Source organism: Cynara cardunculus, assembly GCF_001531365.2.
Source record: "Cynara cardunculus var. scolymus isolate 2C chromosome LG 7, CcrdV1, whole genome shotgun sequence".
In the NCBI taxonomy this organism is placed as follows: domain Eukaryota; kingdom Viridiplantae; phylum Streptophyta; class Magnoliopsida; order Asterales; family Asteraceae; genus Cynara; species Cynara cardunculus.
Genome location: NC_037534.1, coordinates 8286515 through 8303535, shown reverse-complemented (window position 1 = coordinate 8303535; position 17021 = coordinate 8286515). Strand labels below are relative to the sequence as shown.

General features: G+C 34.7%; 1 protein-coding gene across 1 annotated transcript; it reads left to right on the top strand.

Moving 5' to 3' along the window:
• Positions 1–15588: 15588 nt before the first annotated feature.
• Positions 15589–16479, top strand: LOC112515764. The gene has a single exon (XM_025122688.1). The coding sequence runs from the start codon at positions 15589–15591 to the stop codon at positions 16477–16479; it is 891 nt and encodes a 296-aa protein (XP_024978456.1).
• Positions 16480–17021: the final 542 nt, after the last annotated feature.

The window sequence follows — 17021 nt, the reverse complement described above, 5'->3', positions numbered from 1 at the left end:
TTCCAGCAAACTTCTTGTCCAATATCATCTGAGACAGTTTCTTCACCATGATTTTGCATAGCAGCATATATTTGAGACTGTAAACTGCTCTAGGATCATCAAGAGCATTGAATGCTTCAAATGCTTCAAAGAAGTAACTGTAGGCAGTTTTATAATCTTTCTCCTCGGCATGGAGAATTCCATTCTGTAAATCTATGGTACCTTGTTGAGCAGGAGATTGGAGTTGAGGGCGGCGGAAGTGAGAGGGCGGCGTTACAAATCAATCCACCGCCAACCGAATTTCGATTAGCGCCGCCGCCGACGAAGAATGGTGTCGGACTCTTTATCTTCTTCAATCTCCGGCGGGAGTGAGAGGGCGGCGTTACAAATCGTCGGCCGGCTTGATGAAGAAGAAGAAGCAGCAATAGAAAAAGAGGGTTAGTCGATGAAAGAACGAAGAACAAGAGGGTTAGGGTTTTATTATTATAAACATTACCAATTTACCCTTTATGTTATTTTAAGATATAACATTAATTATTTAAATGATTGGCTCACATTGGTTCTCATAGTTACCACAAACTAATTAGTTCTCATTTGATTAAGCTCGTGTATATATATATATATATATATATATATATATATATATATGCAATACTAAAGAACCGTTGTACCTCCTCAAGACACCCCTTCAAGGCAACCATTCAATTTATAACTGCCATAACAGTTCACTATCCATAATGCTAATCACTATAACAAAATTGAGTTTATAGGACATTCTCAATCTTTAAGTGTCTCAATAGATTGTTTTATAGGACTTAATTTTTAGGATCAAAATATAAAACGTTCTATCTAAAGATGTTGTAATAAGTTTATATGATGCTTTTGGGCGTCTTAACAAGTTTTTTAAGACATTTTTAATACAAAGTGTCGCATTAGTAACTTTATAGGACACTTTCTCAAAAGTGTCCTATAAACTCAATTTTTTATAGGAGATTTGTTTTTATAGGACAGTTTTTCAAATATTGTCCTACAAAGTTGATAATGGGACGCTTTATATTAAAAATGTCCTAAAAAACTTATTACGACATCAAAAAACGTCATATAAACTTATTACAACATATGACACTTTATTTTTTTGGTCTTATAAACTAAGTCCTATAAAAAAGTTTATTAGGACACTTAGAATTTGAAAGTATTCTATAAACCCGATTTTGTTGTAGTGAAATAATGTAATATAGCTTACACCTTTCAACAAAATCTAAGTTTATTATATACATGAATAGGGAGCATTAGAGCATAAATAAAGCAAATATAATAACATAAGACAAATAATTATTATAGTTTGAATTAGGACATCACTTTTCAAGGGTTGATATAACCATCATCTATATCTATACTATATTATAAAATATTTAACAGAAATTCTTAAAAATCATTTTTTTATGCATAAGTAAAACTTATTAAAGCTTCATTTTTGAATTCATATAACTGCAGATAAACATTTCATTTTAAACATAAAAAATTTAAAATATAATTAAAATAATTATTGAGTTCTAACAGAATCATTATCTTTATAAAAGTTATATTGTTAAGCAAAAAATAAATTACTTCGCTATTAGACCTAAATTAAATTATAATAAAAATTTGAATTAAAAAAATTGTACAAAAAACGAGAACTTTTAAATAGTTAATTTGATATTAACATCGATATATTTTTTCAAATTTGTATAATATCTTCAATTATATTCTTATTCAAATGTAAAAACATTATCTTTTTTCAAAACCACATAAACCTTGTTATATCAACAGAGACAAAAAATAAAACGAAACACTAAAATAAAGATGTATTCCGCTACATTGCACGAGTACCCTTCTAGTGATGTATAAACAAGATAATTAACACAAAATCTGGAAAGACACAATTACTGATTAGATAAGCCCATATGACTGTTCTAATTTTAATCAAGCCAATTCAAAGTTTCTAGTAGTTGGGTTCAAGAGAGCTTTGCAAATGGTCACACAGCTTAACCAATTAAGCATCAACATGCATTTATGGCTGTTCGGGTTCAAGAAAGCCTTAAAACAAGAGGACACGAAAGAGCTTGCACAACCAAGCACTCTCACGAGTTTACCAAACACACGATCCACAACATGAATCCTATCATAACTAGAATTAAATGAAGTAGATATCATCAATCCTAACTCTATGGAACTTGATACCCAAATCAAGCAAAAACAATCTGGACCCATCAAAGAATTAAGTCCCGATCATATGCAACGTATGTTTTTGTCATGTGAAGTCGATGAAATATCGAACGGACGAAGACGTGGCAACGTAGGTTTCATAAAGATGTACAACATATCTTGATAAATCCCTTTTCCAGATTCATTAACTTTGAAAGCTTTTGAGCTTATCATAATTGTACTCATGAGGGAAAGCACGCCAACCTGCATGCTTTCATTATATGGTATAGGTGGCACGTGTCACCGTATTATTTCTTCACTGAAGGGTAAAAATATTAGGTTTCGTGAACGGTGCAACCGTATTAATTTGTTGTGTGTCATCCTATGTATTTTGAAACTACAATGAGAACAAGTTTTATTTTATAGATTGGTTTGTAAGGCTTTTATTCTACGCCAGACCCAAGTTCGAATCCTGTTAGTGTCATTTTCTTAGTCAAATGGTGCAACCGTTTAAAAAAAATCCGTATATATGTTTCTTATAGTCAAATGGTGTCACCATTTGAATATTTTTCCATATATATTTTTCTTAAGGTTAAATGGTGTCACCATTTGAAAACATTTATGGTTATGTCCCTGAGAAGTAGCCCATGTTTCTTTCATTGATTTCAAATGTCATCCCTTAACCATTAATTTTTATCCATGGAACCCTAAAATTGCACATTTTTATCCCTGAACCATTAACCCTAAGAGTTTATTAATTAGCAATAAACTTCATTTGAAATTAGAGATGTACTCCTAAGGATTTTATCAATAATGATAAGATAATCAAACCCTAACAACTTAAAGGCTTTTATATTGGGGAAAATAAAACCCGAAAGCGACTAAAATAAGACTAATAACACATGGGCAGCGCAAAAAACCAATTACGAAATAAAAATAGAAACCAGAAACTCTGGAAAATTGAAAACTCAGTTTAGAGATCCAAAACAAGCCCAAATGGCAAAAAATCCCATACGTCATAATTAACAAAGTGATGAGTTTGATTTTTTTTTTTTGTCCCAATTCGCGTGAAGAAACATGCTTTAATGGTTAATCGGACACCGAACACCAAGTCTAGAGGAAGCTGGGTTTGGCGTGACACTATCAATCTGCTCCTTTATCTCGGTCGTCATCTGTCCTAGAACGCCAAGTATTATTTTTCAAACGTAAAAACAATTTCTCGTTAACAAACTTTAGTACAAGAAGCTCGTATTGTGCACGATAAGGCTACAAATTACTTTGCAATTTTAGACCTGATTTGACAAATTACAAGATTTGTTTATTTAGAGCATAAAGCTCTAAACTATGAATATAAACCTAAAGGTCATTTGCAAAGTAGTACACGGATTACTAGTAGAGTCCAACCTCCCAAGAGGTCAAGGTTCAATCCTCACCAAAAGTGAGGAATTTGCGTGAGCTATTTGTTGTATATAAATATTATATATTTCCAAAAAGAACCAAATGACATTTGTAGCCTATGGATCCATTGCGTTACGTTCTAAATTACATGACTCCAATTGAATGACCAATACACTCAGCACATGTAATATCTAAATCAATATGTCATAATTACATATCACTTCCAAAGCTCGACATAGAGCAATTTAAAATGGACAAATGTCTCCGAAACTCATTTGAGTTAAAATCAAACTAAAAAAATCCACAACTCATTTGACTATCCAATAAAAATTACTATAAACCAATAAAATGTTAATACCCAACTTGTATGCAACTTAAATACCAAAAGGTTTGAATACCATCATTATTAACTCAAAAGTAGGGCGAAACCCCAAAACGAACCGTTATTCAAATACACGACAATAATCTCTTCAATTTGGTTGACTAACCAAAATTAAGTCATCATAAACCCCAAAAAGCATACAAATATTTTATCAAGTTTCATGACCCAAAACACCACAAAGTCCAACAAACGAATCGTATGCTTTTCTCGCATGATTTATAAAGTCAAATACCAAAGGTGCATTAACATCGAATAATCCTCATCAGAGGAATAGATCATCAAAAACCACACACTTTATGATTTATTAATTAAAATGTCCAAAAGTCCCAAATATGAACATTTCGCAAGATTTATAAATCAAATGTACCAAAGATGTAAATATCTTCAAAAAGATCAACACATTTGATAAATGTCAAGAAAACATCTTAAAACTCTCAAAATGGACATATTGGCATTTACATAGTTTTCACAAAACAACTTGAATTCGTCTTGCTAGATTAAGCTATATAAACCTATTTAGGTTCTAAAATGAAGGTTTGAGATCCACAAACGCCCAACTCTAAACATCTCAAGATTATTCCTTAAAACAAAGAGACGCCCAAAGTAAACACAAACTTCCAATCAACCAAAAATCCCAAATAAAGATTTCAAAGCACCATAAGGTTCACCTCTTCAAGAATGAGACCATCAGACATAAATATTCACAATGAAGCTCTTCCAAGCCTCCAAACCATACTGAGATACTCCAATCTTCCCTCCACGTATCGTATCCTCAAAATCGCCACCATAGAGAAGAGAATGAAATGGGTGAAGGAAATGAAAGACCCAATGTCAAAATCGGCTTTAAAACTTATCTGGGCATGAATGCGGGTTTTCATGAGGCTAATCCGCATGAAAAGTCGCTCTAATCCTAAACTTCGTGACAAACAGACCCTAATCCAGGTTTTCAAGCGGCTAAACCAGAATTGACTACTAATTTGACTTCCAACTGCCTTTTTCTTAGCACTTAGCATAAGTTCCACCCAATATCAATTCCCAACATTGTAACTTGATAAGAAAATATCCTAAGGTCAAAATATCCAAGGGGACATAAATGTCCAAAATTTTGGGAATTACACCTATTATTTCTCTTTTTCTTTTTTTTGGTCTGTAGTGAGGAGGGAAGTGAGTCTAAACACAAAACCCTTGAAACTGTTGGTTTAAGCTTCTGAAAATTAAGATTTCCAAATTTATCATACGACACGACTATGTTGCATATAGAATGTTTCCATAATGCTTATAGGAGCAATAGTCTTAATGTTCCTTTTGATCAAATATCACCTTCTAACAATCAGCATAAGAAGCATTATCAAAATTTTAGTTTTTTCATCTTTAATCGTAAAATTATCATATCATCATAAATTCATAAATAAGGGATCGTATACCAAACACTTACCAAGTATGCATCTACTAGGAAGATTCACCATCCTCACGTACCGTATTGGTTAACATTTTAGATCATCAAAATGGATTATTGATATGTGCATCTTATCCGCTAAGTGCTAACCAAGGTAAGAGTCGTATTTTTCACATATCAATAAGATTCTCAGTCATTGTTATGTCTCTTACCCGAGACTATCGGCTCTTGTCATGTTCATGCAATGGCAGAGTGACGTTAGCACCAAAAGATGCATGTGTTACCCTAAAGGTTTATTATTATTATTATTATTATTATTATTATTATTATTATTATTATTATTATTATTATTATTATTATTATTATTATTATTATTATTATTATTATATATATATATATATATTATGCACCCATTTGCATTTCATCTCATGTCTCTAACATAACCTCTTGGTGTTATTGTTTCTATTGTGCTCGCCTTAAAGAAATCTTTTTATCTCAATATCAAAAATTACAACCAAAGAGGAAAATATATAGAAAAAACAAAAGCTGGAAACCTAAAAAAAGAAAGTAGATATGGAACGATACAACAAATCATAGGAGCAAATTAAGGAAAAGATATATAACGTAATTCAATACTCCCCCTCAAGATGGAGCATGTAAGTTTCTCATGTCGAACTTGCTAAGTAAAGACTCAAGTTGTTGAGTTCCTAAAGCTTTAGTGAAGAGAGTTGTTATCTGCATCTTCGTATCAATGTGAAATGGCTCTGTCTCTTGAGTCTCAACCCATTTCTTAACAAAGTAACAATCCATCTCTACATGTTTAGTACGCTCATGGAACACTGGATTATTCATAATATGTCGAGCCGCTTGGTTATCACAAAAGAGTGGCGTGCGGTCACTTTGCTCAGCTTCAAGGTTTTTTAGGGCCAACGCATCCAAATGATTTCACGGTGGTAGCCATTGCATGGTATTCGGCTTCAGTTGAGGAGCTGGAAACAACTGAATGTTTCTTTGACTTCCAAGATATTGGTGCAAGCCCCCCTAAGAGTAAAACATAACCAGTTCATGCCCTTCTTGTGAAGGAACATCCTAGCCAATCGACATCACAATATGTGACTAAATTGATTCCTTCTTACTTTGGAAAGAGAACACCTTGTCCTGGTGACGCCTTTAGATATCTCAAAACCCTTGTAGCCGTATCCATGTGCTTTAGGCGTGGATCAGAAACAAATTGACTTAAGATGTTTACCGAGTACGTAAGGTCTGATCTTGTGGCTTGGAGGTATAGCAACCTTCCCACAAGTCTTCTGTATTTGTTAGCATCTACACGTATTTCTCCATCATCCTTCTCAAGTTTCAAGTTTTGCTCCATGGGAAAGGAGCATGGCCGGCACCCTAACATCCCACTATCTTCTAAAACGTCTAAAGTGTATTTTCTTTGGCTTAGGACAAGTTCATCCTTTGTTCGAGCCATCTCTATCCCAAGAAAGTACTTCAAAGGACCAAGGTTTTTAAGGCTTAACCTTTTGTCAAGATATGTCTTCATTCCTTGGATTTTGTTTTGATCATTTCCCACGACAATCACATCATCAACATATATAAGAGCAACAACAAAAACTTCATTTTCTTTGTATATAAAGAGAGAGTGATTAGCATGAGATTGTTTAAAACCAAGTTCGATGAGAGCTGATGTAAATTTTTTATACCAGTTCCTCGAAGCTTGTTTCAAATCATAGAGGGATTTTCTTAACCTCCAGACTTTGGTTCCTCCCCCTTTGTTATAACCTTGTGGGATTTTCTTGTAGACCTCCTCTTCCAAGTCCCCATGTAGGAAAGCATTATTTACATCCAACTGGTGAATGATCCAGTCCTTTTTAACAGCAACCGCAAGAAGGCTTCTAACAGTGACCAACTTTGCTACCGGAGCAAAAATGTCATGGTAGTCGACTCCCTCCATTTGAGTAAAGCCTTTCGCAACGAACCTCGCCTTGTACTTCTCCATTTCGCTGTTAGGTTTGTACTTTATTTTGTAGACCCACTTCGAGTCTATGTCTCGCTTTCCACTCGGTAAGTTTTGAATGGTCCAAGTCCCATTTTCTTCGAGTGCCTGAATCTCCTTTTTCATAGCATTTCTCCAATTTTCCTCCTGCACAGCTTGATTAAAATCTTTCGGCTCACCATTAGAACTAATGGCCGCTAAAAAACCTTTGTGTGAGTCCAAGAATTTATCATAAGAGATAAAGTTTGCCAAGGGATATACCGTTGAGGATTGTTGATTAAAGACGGGATGTGCATGGTCTATGGATGGGGGAAGCTTTACAATGTAGTCTTCCAAATGTTTGGGTCTAGACCTGCTTCTTTTCTCTCTGACTTGCTCAACTTTGGTCCCCTCCACTTCATCGGTTTCATTTTGATGAGTTTCATAATTATCAGCTTCAAACTCATTTGTTGTGTTGACTTCTTCCATGGGATGCGACTCCCCTTGATCGGAGGGACTATTCACAATGCTATTTTGGTTTAACTCATCCACATCAACCAGTTATTCGTCAATCTCATTTAGTTCACCGTTCACATTTTCTTAGTTAATAACACACTCTTCATCGGTGGGGATATGAGGAACTTTAAATATATCTTCTTCTTCACATTTATCTTGTTTGAGATTGGCAACAAAAGGAAGATGTTTTCAGCGAATTTTACATCCCTTGACACAATGATCTTATTGTGACTCGGATCATAAATTTTGTAGTCTTTCGTCCCGTGTGGATAACCTACGAATACCCCTGGTCTCCCCCTCGCCTCAAACTTATCACCCTTGGTTTTCGTGCTTCGATAGTATACCAAACACCCAAATATTCTCATATGATCATAATCGGGTTTCTGATCAAACAACAACTCATATGGGGTTTTTCCTCCAATAACCTTGGATGGTAATTTGTTGATGATATAGGTTGCTATCAAGACACACTCGCCCCAAAACCTAACAGGAAGACTTCCTTCAATTTTCAATGCTTGAGTCGTCTCAAGCAAATGTTTGTGTTTTCGCTCGACGACTCCATTCTTGGTGTATGTGGGCAAGTTGTTTCTAAGATTATTCCTTGCCCGGCATAAAAATTCATCATTTGGTTCGAAGTGAATTCCCCACAATTATCACATATAATTTTCTTTATATTCTTTTCTAATTGTATTTTAACCATCTTGTGGAAATCAATCAATCACAAACTTGCTTCATGCTTATGTTTAAGAAGAAAAACTCAGGAGGCTCTACTATAATCATCCACAATTGTCAAGAAATAATTACCCTTTGAAAATGAGGGTGTTCGATACTTTCTCCATATGTCACAATGCAATAAATCGAAACAAGCATTTGTTTTGGTAATACTAGTAGGAAAAGGCTATGTCGTTAATTTAGATTTAGCACAAAAATCACAAATATGGTCTTTATTCATAAAAGAAATGTTTCTAAGACAATCTATTTGAGATAATTTTTCATCACTAGCATGCCCTAACCTCTTGTGCCACATATCCACCGTTGTCATCATCGCCTTCTTTTCGCTTTCAAACATCCCCATTTGATATAGACCACCATTGCACCTACCCACTCCAATCAATCTCCTCGAACGCAAGCCCCCGCATGATAAAAAAAATCGGGAAAGAAGGTTACGGTACATTGTAAATCCTTTGAAAGCTTGCTTACAGACAAAAGATTGCAATAAAACTTTGGAACATGCAAGACGTCTTGCACTTTTGTTCCATTTGGTAATGTAGGGTTCCCTCTTCCCTTACGGGCAATGCTTCTCCATTAGGAATGGGAACATGCACTTCATTGATCGAAACTACTTTATCCTCAAGAATATCGACTCTGTGAGTCATGTGTTCGGTGATGTCGGAGTCGACAATCCATTTATCATTATGACTAAGTTTACCTGCCACGTTTGCTATTGGTGGTTCATCATCTTTAATTTCTTTGTTTTAGGAGTAAAATGCTTCAAGAATTGTTGGTACTGCTCCTTTGTTAAACCTGCAATCAGACTTGATTCAACCTTAGCACAAGTTGCCCTGGGTTTCGCCTTTTCTTGCTTGTTCTCCCCGACCACCACTCCGGATAACCGATCCGTTTAAAGCAGCCATCACGGGTGTGACCGTCTTTATTACAGAAACTGCATTGTTCCATTTGCTCCCCATCTTTCTTCACGAACTTGCTGATCTGTTGGCTCGATCCCGTATATCGTTTAACGAAGGCTTGGAACGTGGCTGCTTCTGCGGTGGGTCTTTTAGCATTGGTTATAGACCTTTGTTGTTCATCTTCTACAACTAGATGATAGGCATTCCCTAAGGATGGTGTAGGCTTCATGGCAAGTATTTGTGTTCTCACAATTGAGAATTTGTTGTCTAGCCCCCCATGAGAAATTCATAGAGCCTTTCTTTTTCTTTGAGTTCATTAAGAGATTTTCCAATGCCACATGAGCATCCATTACAAGAACATTGAGGTACTGGAAGAACAAACTGTATTTCGTCCCATAACACTCGGAGTTTTGTATAGTAGGTTGAAACCGTCATACCATCCTGTCGAGTGTTGGGAGATCACCTGTTTCAATTTGTATTCTCGAGGTGCGCTTTCTTTCCCAAACCTTTCTTAGAGATCTGACCATATTTCTGCAGCGGTGTTTGCGTATTTCATGCTACTCCGGACGTCCTTCTCCATGGTCATAGTAAACCATCCTTTAATCGTTGCATCACATCTCATCCAAGCCATGTAATCAGCAGTGGTTTGTTCCGGTTTCTTGATCGTTCCATTGACGAAGCCAATCATGTTTTTAGCAAACAAGAAATTCTCCATCTCGTGGACCCAATCGATGTAGTTGTTGTCCGTCAAGGCATCATTGACGTGCATTTGTCTCGGATAATCCGATGGATGAATGTAGTACCGAGAGTTCACATCGGAGTGGTTTTATTTTCGTCGGCCATCGCGGCAGCGGAGTTTCTAAGTTAGATCGATCGAGCAGTGTTAAACCCGCTCCGATACCATAAAGAAATCTGCTTTCTTTTTATTCCAATATCAAAAATTACAACCGAAGAGGAAAATATATAGAAAAAACAAAAGCTACAAACCAGGAAACCTAAAAAAACACGAAGCAGATATGAAACGACACAACAAATCGTAGGAGCAAATTAAGGAAACGATAACGTAATTCAATACATCTAGTAAGGTAAGTGACACCCAGTTCGGTAAAAGACCCTATATCTTAATCACCAATATCAAACGACCAAAACGTTATCCGTTATTTAGAAAGACTCAAGTCTACGACCCTCATTCATTCGTCGACACATCTTCACAAATTAAAATTAATCATCGAATTCAAACTGAAATTTCTTATAATTAGTATAGAAAATGTCATAATCCTTTTCAAAATGGTAGATGAGCATAAGATGGCGGTGCATTATTACCAGGTGCATGGCACTGAAACCATGTATCGTAGATTATAATTGTTTAAAACAGATTCGATTTCATTACATCTTTTTAAACACATATTATATAGATTGGTATCTAAATAACCATATGCCAATACTGTGGCTTAGTTGGTTCAGGACCCATCAATAAAGAAATGGTCATTCAGCACATCCTCAAATACGCAATATTCAACTCTTGGATCAGTTGCTTGATTTCAATGTTTTTTTTAAAGACACGGTGAATATTCTATTGAAAAACTAGGGGTGTTTCTAAATAGTGAGTGACCCGCAAAAACCGGATGAATCAATCAGACCATAAGTTTGTGTTCATTATATATGTCTGATGGTTTGGAGGTGTCGTTTGATTTGAAAGATACTTAAACCAATCCAGTCTGCAATATATATCGACCTTTCCATTTGATTCTTTTACCAACCCCACAATTACACGCACATACATATATACATATATACATACATATATATATATATATATATATGTATATGATATCATACAGGTGGAGGTTCAAACACTACGACAAAATCGGTTTTTTAGGACACACTCAAATTTTAAGTGTCTAAATAGACCTATTTATACGACTTAGTTTATAGGACAAAAAAAATAAAATGTTCTATCTAAAGGTATTGTAATAAGTTTATATGATGTTTTTTGATGTCATAATAAGTTTTTTAGGACACTTTTAATATAAAACGTCACATTATCAACTTTATCAAGCACTATTTGAAAAACTGTCCTATAAAAACAAATATCCTATAAAAAATTGAGTTTATAGGACACTTTATCAAAAGTGTCCTATAAAGTTGATAATGGGACGCTTTATACTAAAAGTGTCCTAAAAAACTTATTACAACATCAAAAAACGTCATATAAACTTATTACAATACATTTAGATATGACACTTTTTTTTGGTCCTATAAACTAAGTTTTATAAAGAGGTCTATTAGGACACTTAAAATTTTGAAGTGTTCAATAAAACCGATTTTGTTGTAGTGAAATGAAAACACCTCTATATTACTAGAATAATAGAAAACCCTTATCACATGTGATAGTACACATGAAGGGCTTAGTAGTGTAAGGACAACTTGGCTCGCAACCTAAATCATGTCAAAAGTCTTCCATGTACTGATATAGTATCACGTTTGTATCATATTTGATGGAATATGGTATCACATGTGATTATCTGAAGTAAAAGGGTGTTCTGATTTTTTCGTAAAATGAAGGTGTTGTCGTTTGAACCCTCTCATATCTCTCTGTCGCACACACACACAATTCTAGAGGACTAATGATCATACAAGAAGTTAAACATTTTGTGAGAAGACGAGAAATTTCAATATCATATATGATTCCACTTCTTTGGGTGTTTTAATCATATATGATTATGCATCTATGTGTTGTCAATGCAACATGTGTTTAATCGTATATTATATTGAAACTTCTTGTATTCTTGTAAAATGTTTAGCTTCTCGTTTGAACATGCCCCTATAATTCTAATACGTAATTCATAGTTGTACGATTGTATTTTTACATGTTTTAAGTTTATAGTGATTTTAATTGGAGTTTTATGATAATATATATATATATATATATATATATATAGGGTTGGGTTCACGTGAGACCAAACGTTTTTCGTGAGACCCGTAAGACCCATTTATGTTCATTGATCAACTTTATATGTTAATGATGTAACGGTCTAAATTGCACGGTGTCAATTTGGTAATTATTAAGAAATCTTGTGGCGTTTATGAATGTTTAGATTGTCAGATTATAGATCTAATCTAAGGGTTGAGAATTGGTCTTACGGGTCTCACAAAAAACCATTGGTCTCACATGATCTCAAGTCTATATAATATCATGTTATTACTTTTTTTAACTATAGTTATATTTTACTTGCTTTTATATCTATATTTGGATTTAATACTATTAGTTAAGAATTTCTAGCCCACAAAAAGCTAAAATCGTATAGACCAAACCGAGAATTAACGTCCTTATGAAAGCCGGAAGGGCACGAGAGAAAGAGAAAAAAAACATTATATCTATAAACAAGAACACAATCAATAAGCTCAAGATTTGTTTGACAGTTACTATAACAATTTGTTAGAGGTTTTAGCTAACACATTCGAAGTACGAATCCTCAGTGGACACGAGGTGAAGAAGTTAACCGTCCGAAACAACAATCTAAGCCCATATGACCATTTTTGGAGGTCGTTCAAAGGTTTCATCAAGTAAATAAACGATAACTTTCACAATTAAGCTTGCATGTATGCAAACTTACACCAGTGTGCGTAAATATACATACATATGCATATACATATCCACCGCCTTACGCCACATCTTGAGAAAAACGCTTCATCATGATTTCTAAGTGTTTAGACTTAATAACACCATCATGTTATATAACCTGGATATCCAACCCGTTATGCGAGCTGACTAATCCCAGGCGCGACCACCTATTTTGCAGATAGCCCGGAGTTACCGCATTTGAACCTCCGTGGCCACAAGGGGATTTTTATTCCTCCTTGGATTTGAACCTGGGACCTCCAGATACTTTTGACCTTTGGAGCCAAACTCAAATCAACCAGGCACCACCTTTGTGGTTATAATCTTGAATGTTGTAACTCTAAGAGATGGACCTAGAGATTTTGTAAGGGTGGCACAAAATCATCATTGGTCTGTTATTTAGTTATTTACCTTTTGTATGTGAGGTTTTGGGATCGAGTCGTTAATCGCAATTTTGTTTCAGAAACATAATAAATCTAAAATTAAAAGTTAAAAACTAAAGTAACAAGCCAGACTAGATTCAAACTTGCACTTGGGATAAGAAAAAGTATGCAAATCAACTCTATCAAAGAAGACTTATGTTATCATGTAGTTTTAAAATATATATGATTACACACAACAAAACGTTACAATAACACCTTTTACAGCCCTTACACTACGACATAAGAACGAAGCGCAACCCGTACCAGTGTGGGTCCGGCCCGAGTGGTGACTGCAGTAGATATAATCTGCTTTGATTCAGACACTCAAAAACAGTTTGATTCTGATTGTTGAAATGTATTTAAGTATAAATTATGTATCTTAATCATACACTGAAACAATCGGACCCATCCAACAAGTTTGGACCATGTAATACGTGTACCAGAGGATTTGAAGACACGTGGCAGTATTGGAGGAATCAAGACGTGGCAGACTGCGTTTCATAAATAGATACACCGTGTGTATCTCGATACCAGATTCATTAATATTTAAAGCTGCCATTGTGCTCTTCATAATTGAACTCCTGAAGGAAAGGCCAGCCCATACATTCATTTATTAATGAACAATAATTTACATGATTGGTCCCTGCATGTTTCTTTGAATGAATTCAAATGTTACCCGCAACTTTGTTTTTTTGCACTTTGAACTCCAAACTTAAACTTTTTTAGCACTTTAGTCAAAACTAGTCGAACTTGATTATAGCTAGCTGCCTTTTAAGACTCGATTGTCTTTTTTTTCCCTTGTATTGCACTAGAAGGGTACTCACATAATGCAGCGACATGCATCTTAATTAATTTGAATGTTCCGTTTTATTTTTTGTCTATTTTGATATAATACGGTTTATGTGATTTTTATGGAAGATAATGTTTACACTTTTTGAATAAAAATAAATTTAAAAGTATCATAAAAATTTTAAAAAATATATCGATATTAATATCAAATTAAAGTATTTAAAAGTTCTCGTTTTATTTTTGTACAATTTCTTTAATTCAATTTTTTATTGTAGTTTAATTTTGGTCTAATAGCGAAGTAATTTACTTTTGGCTTAACAATATAATTTTTATAAAGATGATGATTTTGTTGGAACTCAATTATTATCTTATTATATTTTAGATTTTTAATATTTAAAATGAGATGTTTATCTTGTATTTGATTATGTTTATCTGTAGTTAGTTATACGAATTCAAAAATGGAGCTTTAATAAGTTGTACATATTCATGCATAATTTACTTGTAATCTTAAATTTTAAGTAATATACATTAATACACAGTACTTCGTGCATAAAGAATGATTTTTAAGAGTTTTTGTCAAATGTTTTATAATATAATATTGATATATATTATTTAAGTGGTCTATATGACAATTTTGTATACTCAAAAAACATTTTGCACTTGATTTTGGACATCGCAATTGCTATGTATTCTGGTCTATATGCCAGCTTCACAACTCGTTAACCTTCAACAATAAGGGGACAGTACCTTTCAGCATTATTGTGTCCGAGATGATGTTGAATTCTTTCATGTGGGTTAAAAGTAGAATTAGAAGGGGGACGAAGCTATTATTTGGAACTGGCGTTGTAATCCTTTAGTTGATGTTTGATGTCTTTCTTGTACTTGTAGCTTCTCGCTAGCTCGTTTTGGTGAAATGCATGCTTGTTGTTCAATATATATATATATATATATATATAATATTATTTAAGTTTACGGCTAATTTGACAAACGAAGGTGACTATCGGTGTCTCGGTGATTCTTCCCGTCCGTTCTATTGTTTAAAGTTGTTGTCGAAGATGATATTTTCAAAAAGAAAAGTATAAGGACCAATTGTGTAAAATTGTTCTCTAATTAATTACACTTCCTAATATAATCATGAAAGCCAATAATACGAGCTTTTATAGCTTTAAAAAAAGGTCCCAATCTTGGAAGCCAATAATGGCATCTTACATACAAGCATAAATAGCAGAGCTCAAACCTGAGTCCAACCATATCATCAACAATCCAACACACGTTCAATTTCCTTTCGTTAGCCATGGCGATCTCATACGAGATTCGATCCGTTAGTTTCCCTACGACATCGCATCCGACCGCAGATAAGATCGAGAAAGAGCTTAACGACATCAAAACATGGGTACAGTCGTCACCACGTGAGCCGTCTACAGAAGCCATTTTTGATGGCGTATTGAAGTTGTCGAGATTGTATGAATGCATGCATGAGTTTTTCAATTCGTTATCCTCGACCCACAACGAGAAATGGATGGAAAAGCTGATGGACGATTTGGTTGAGTTCTTGGATGTTTGTGGCATCATAAGAGATCTCGTGTCGCAAATCAAAGAGCATATTAGAGACCTGCAGTGTGCTTTACGAAGAAGAAAAGAAGATTCAAGCCTTGAAACCTGTACTGCACGTTACAATTGTTTCAGAAAAAAAGTTAAGAAAGATGTGAAAGGATTGATTGGGAGGTTAACGCGATCTGTAGCAGCGAAGTCTAAAGATCATGACCACCACCATCACTGCATGCACGAGGTGGTGGTCAGAATGGTAATGGAGGTTAGGGAAGTGACTGTTTCGGTGTTCCGGTCTCTCTTGACCCTTTTCATCATGCCAGATTCAAGAACATCAAAGGCATGTAAATGGTCTTTGGTGGTGTCGAAATTGATCCAGAAAACGAAAGTGGCGTGCGAAGAACACCATTATCAACAACAAGAACGATACTGGAGTGCAACGAACGGTTTGAAAGGATCGGACGCGGTGTTACTTCATCGATGCGTTAGAGACGGATTGTCGTCATGGTCATATGGTAAGTCTCGATTGGAGAAGATGGAAGGTCAGATAGAAAGAATGGAGGGTGGTTTGGAATTAATATTTAGGAGATTAATTAGAACAAGGGCATCTCTTTTGAACATTGTTTCCCACTATTGAATGTGCATGAACAGAAAGTTTGTAATTAATTGTGTAGAAAAACAAAAGCATATATTACTTCTTTATTGGAAGGATCGGATAAACAAGAATCTTGCAATCTAAATATTTTATAAGAAGTCGAAACTGAAATACAGCTTTGTCAGTGGGGACACATATATATATATATATATATGAAAGGGTTCATACACTTTTTTACTATAGATAATCATATGTGATACTATTATTCCATCATACATATGATACTAAATTAGTAACGCAGACGATTTTCAATGTGATCTTGGTTGCGGGCCAAGTCGCCCATACACCACTAAGCCCCCTCACGAGTATTATCACATGTGATAAGGTTGTTGATATGATACTATAATCTATCAAGATCATCACATATGATACTAAATCATAGACATAGACAACCTTTGATGCAGCCTGAGTCGTAGAACACGTCGTCCGCACATCACAGAGTCCCCTCACACGTATTATCACATGTGATAAGCGTGTTCTTGATAAAATGGAGGTGATATATATATATATATATATATATATAT

What these genes read in the sequence shown, in the direction of transcription:
- LOC112515764 (XM_025122688.1), top strand. Translation starts at nt 15,589, where the DNA reads ATGGCGATCTCATACGAGATTCGATCCGTTAGTTTCCCTACGACATCG.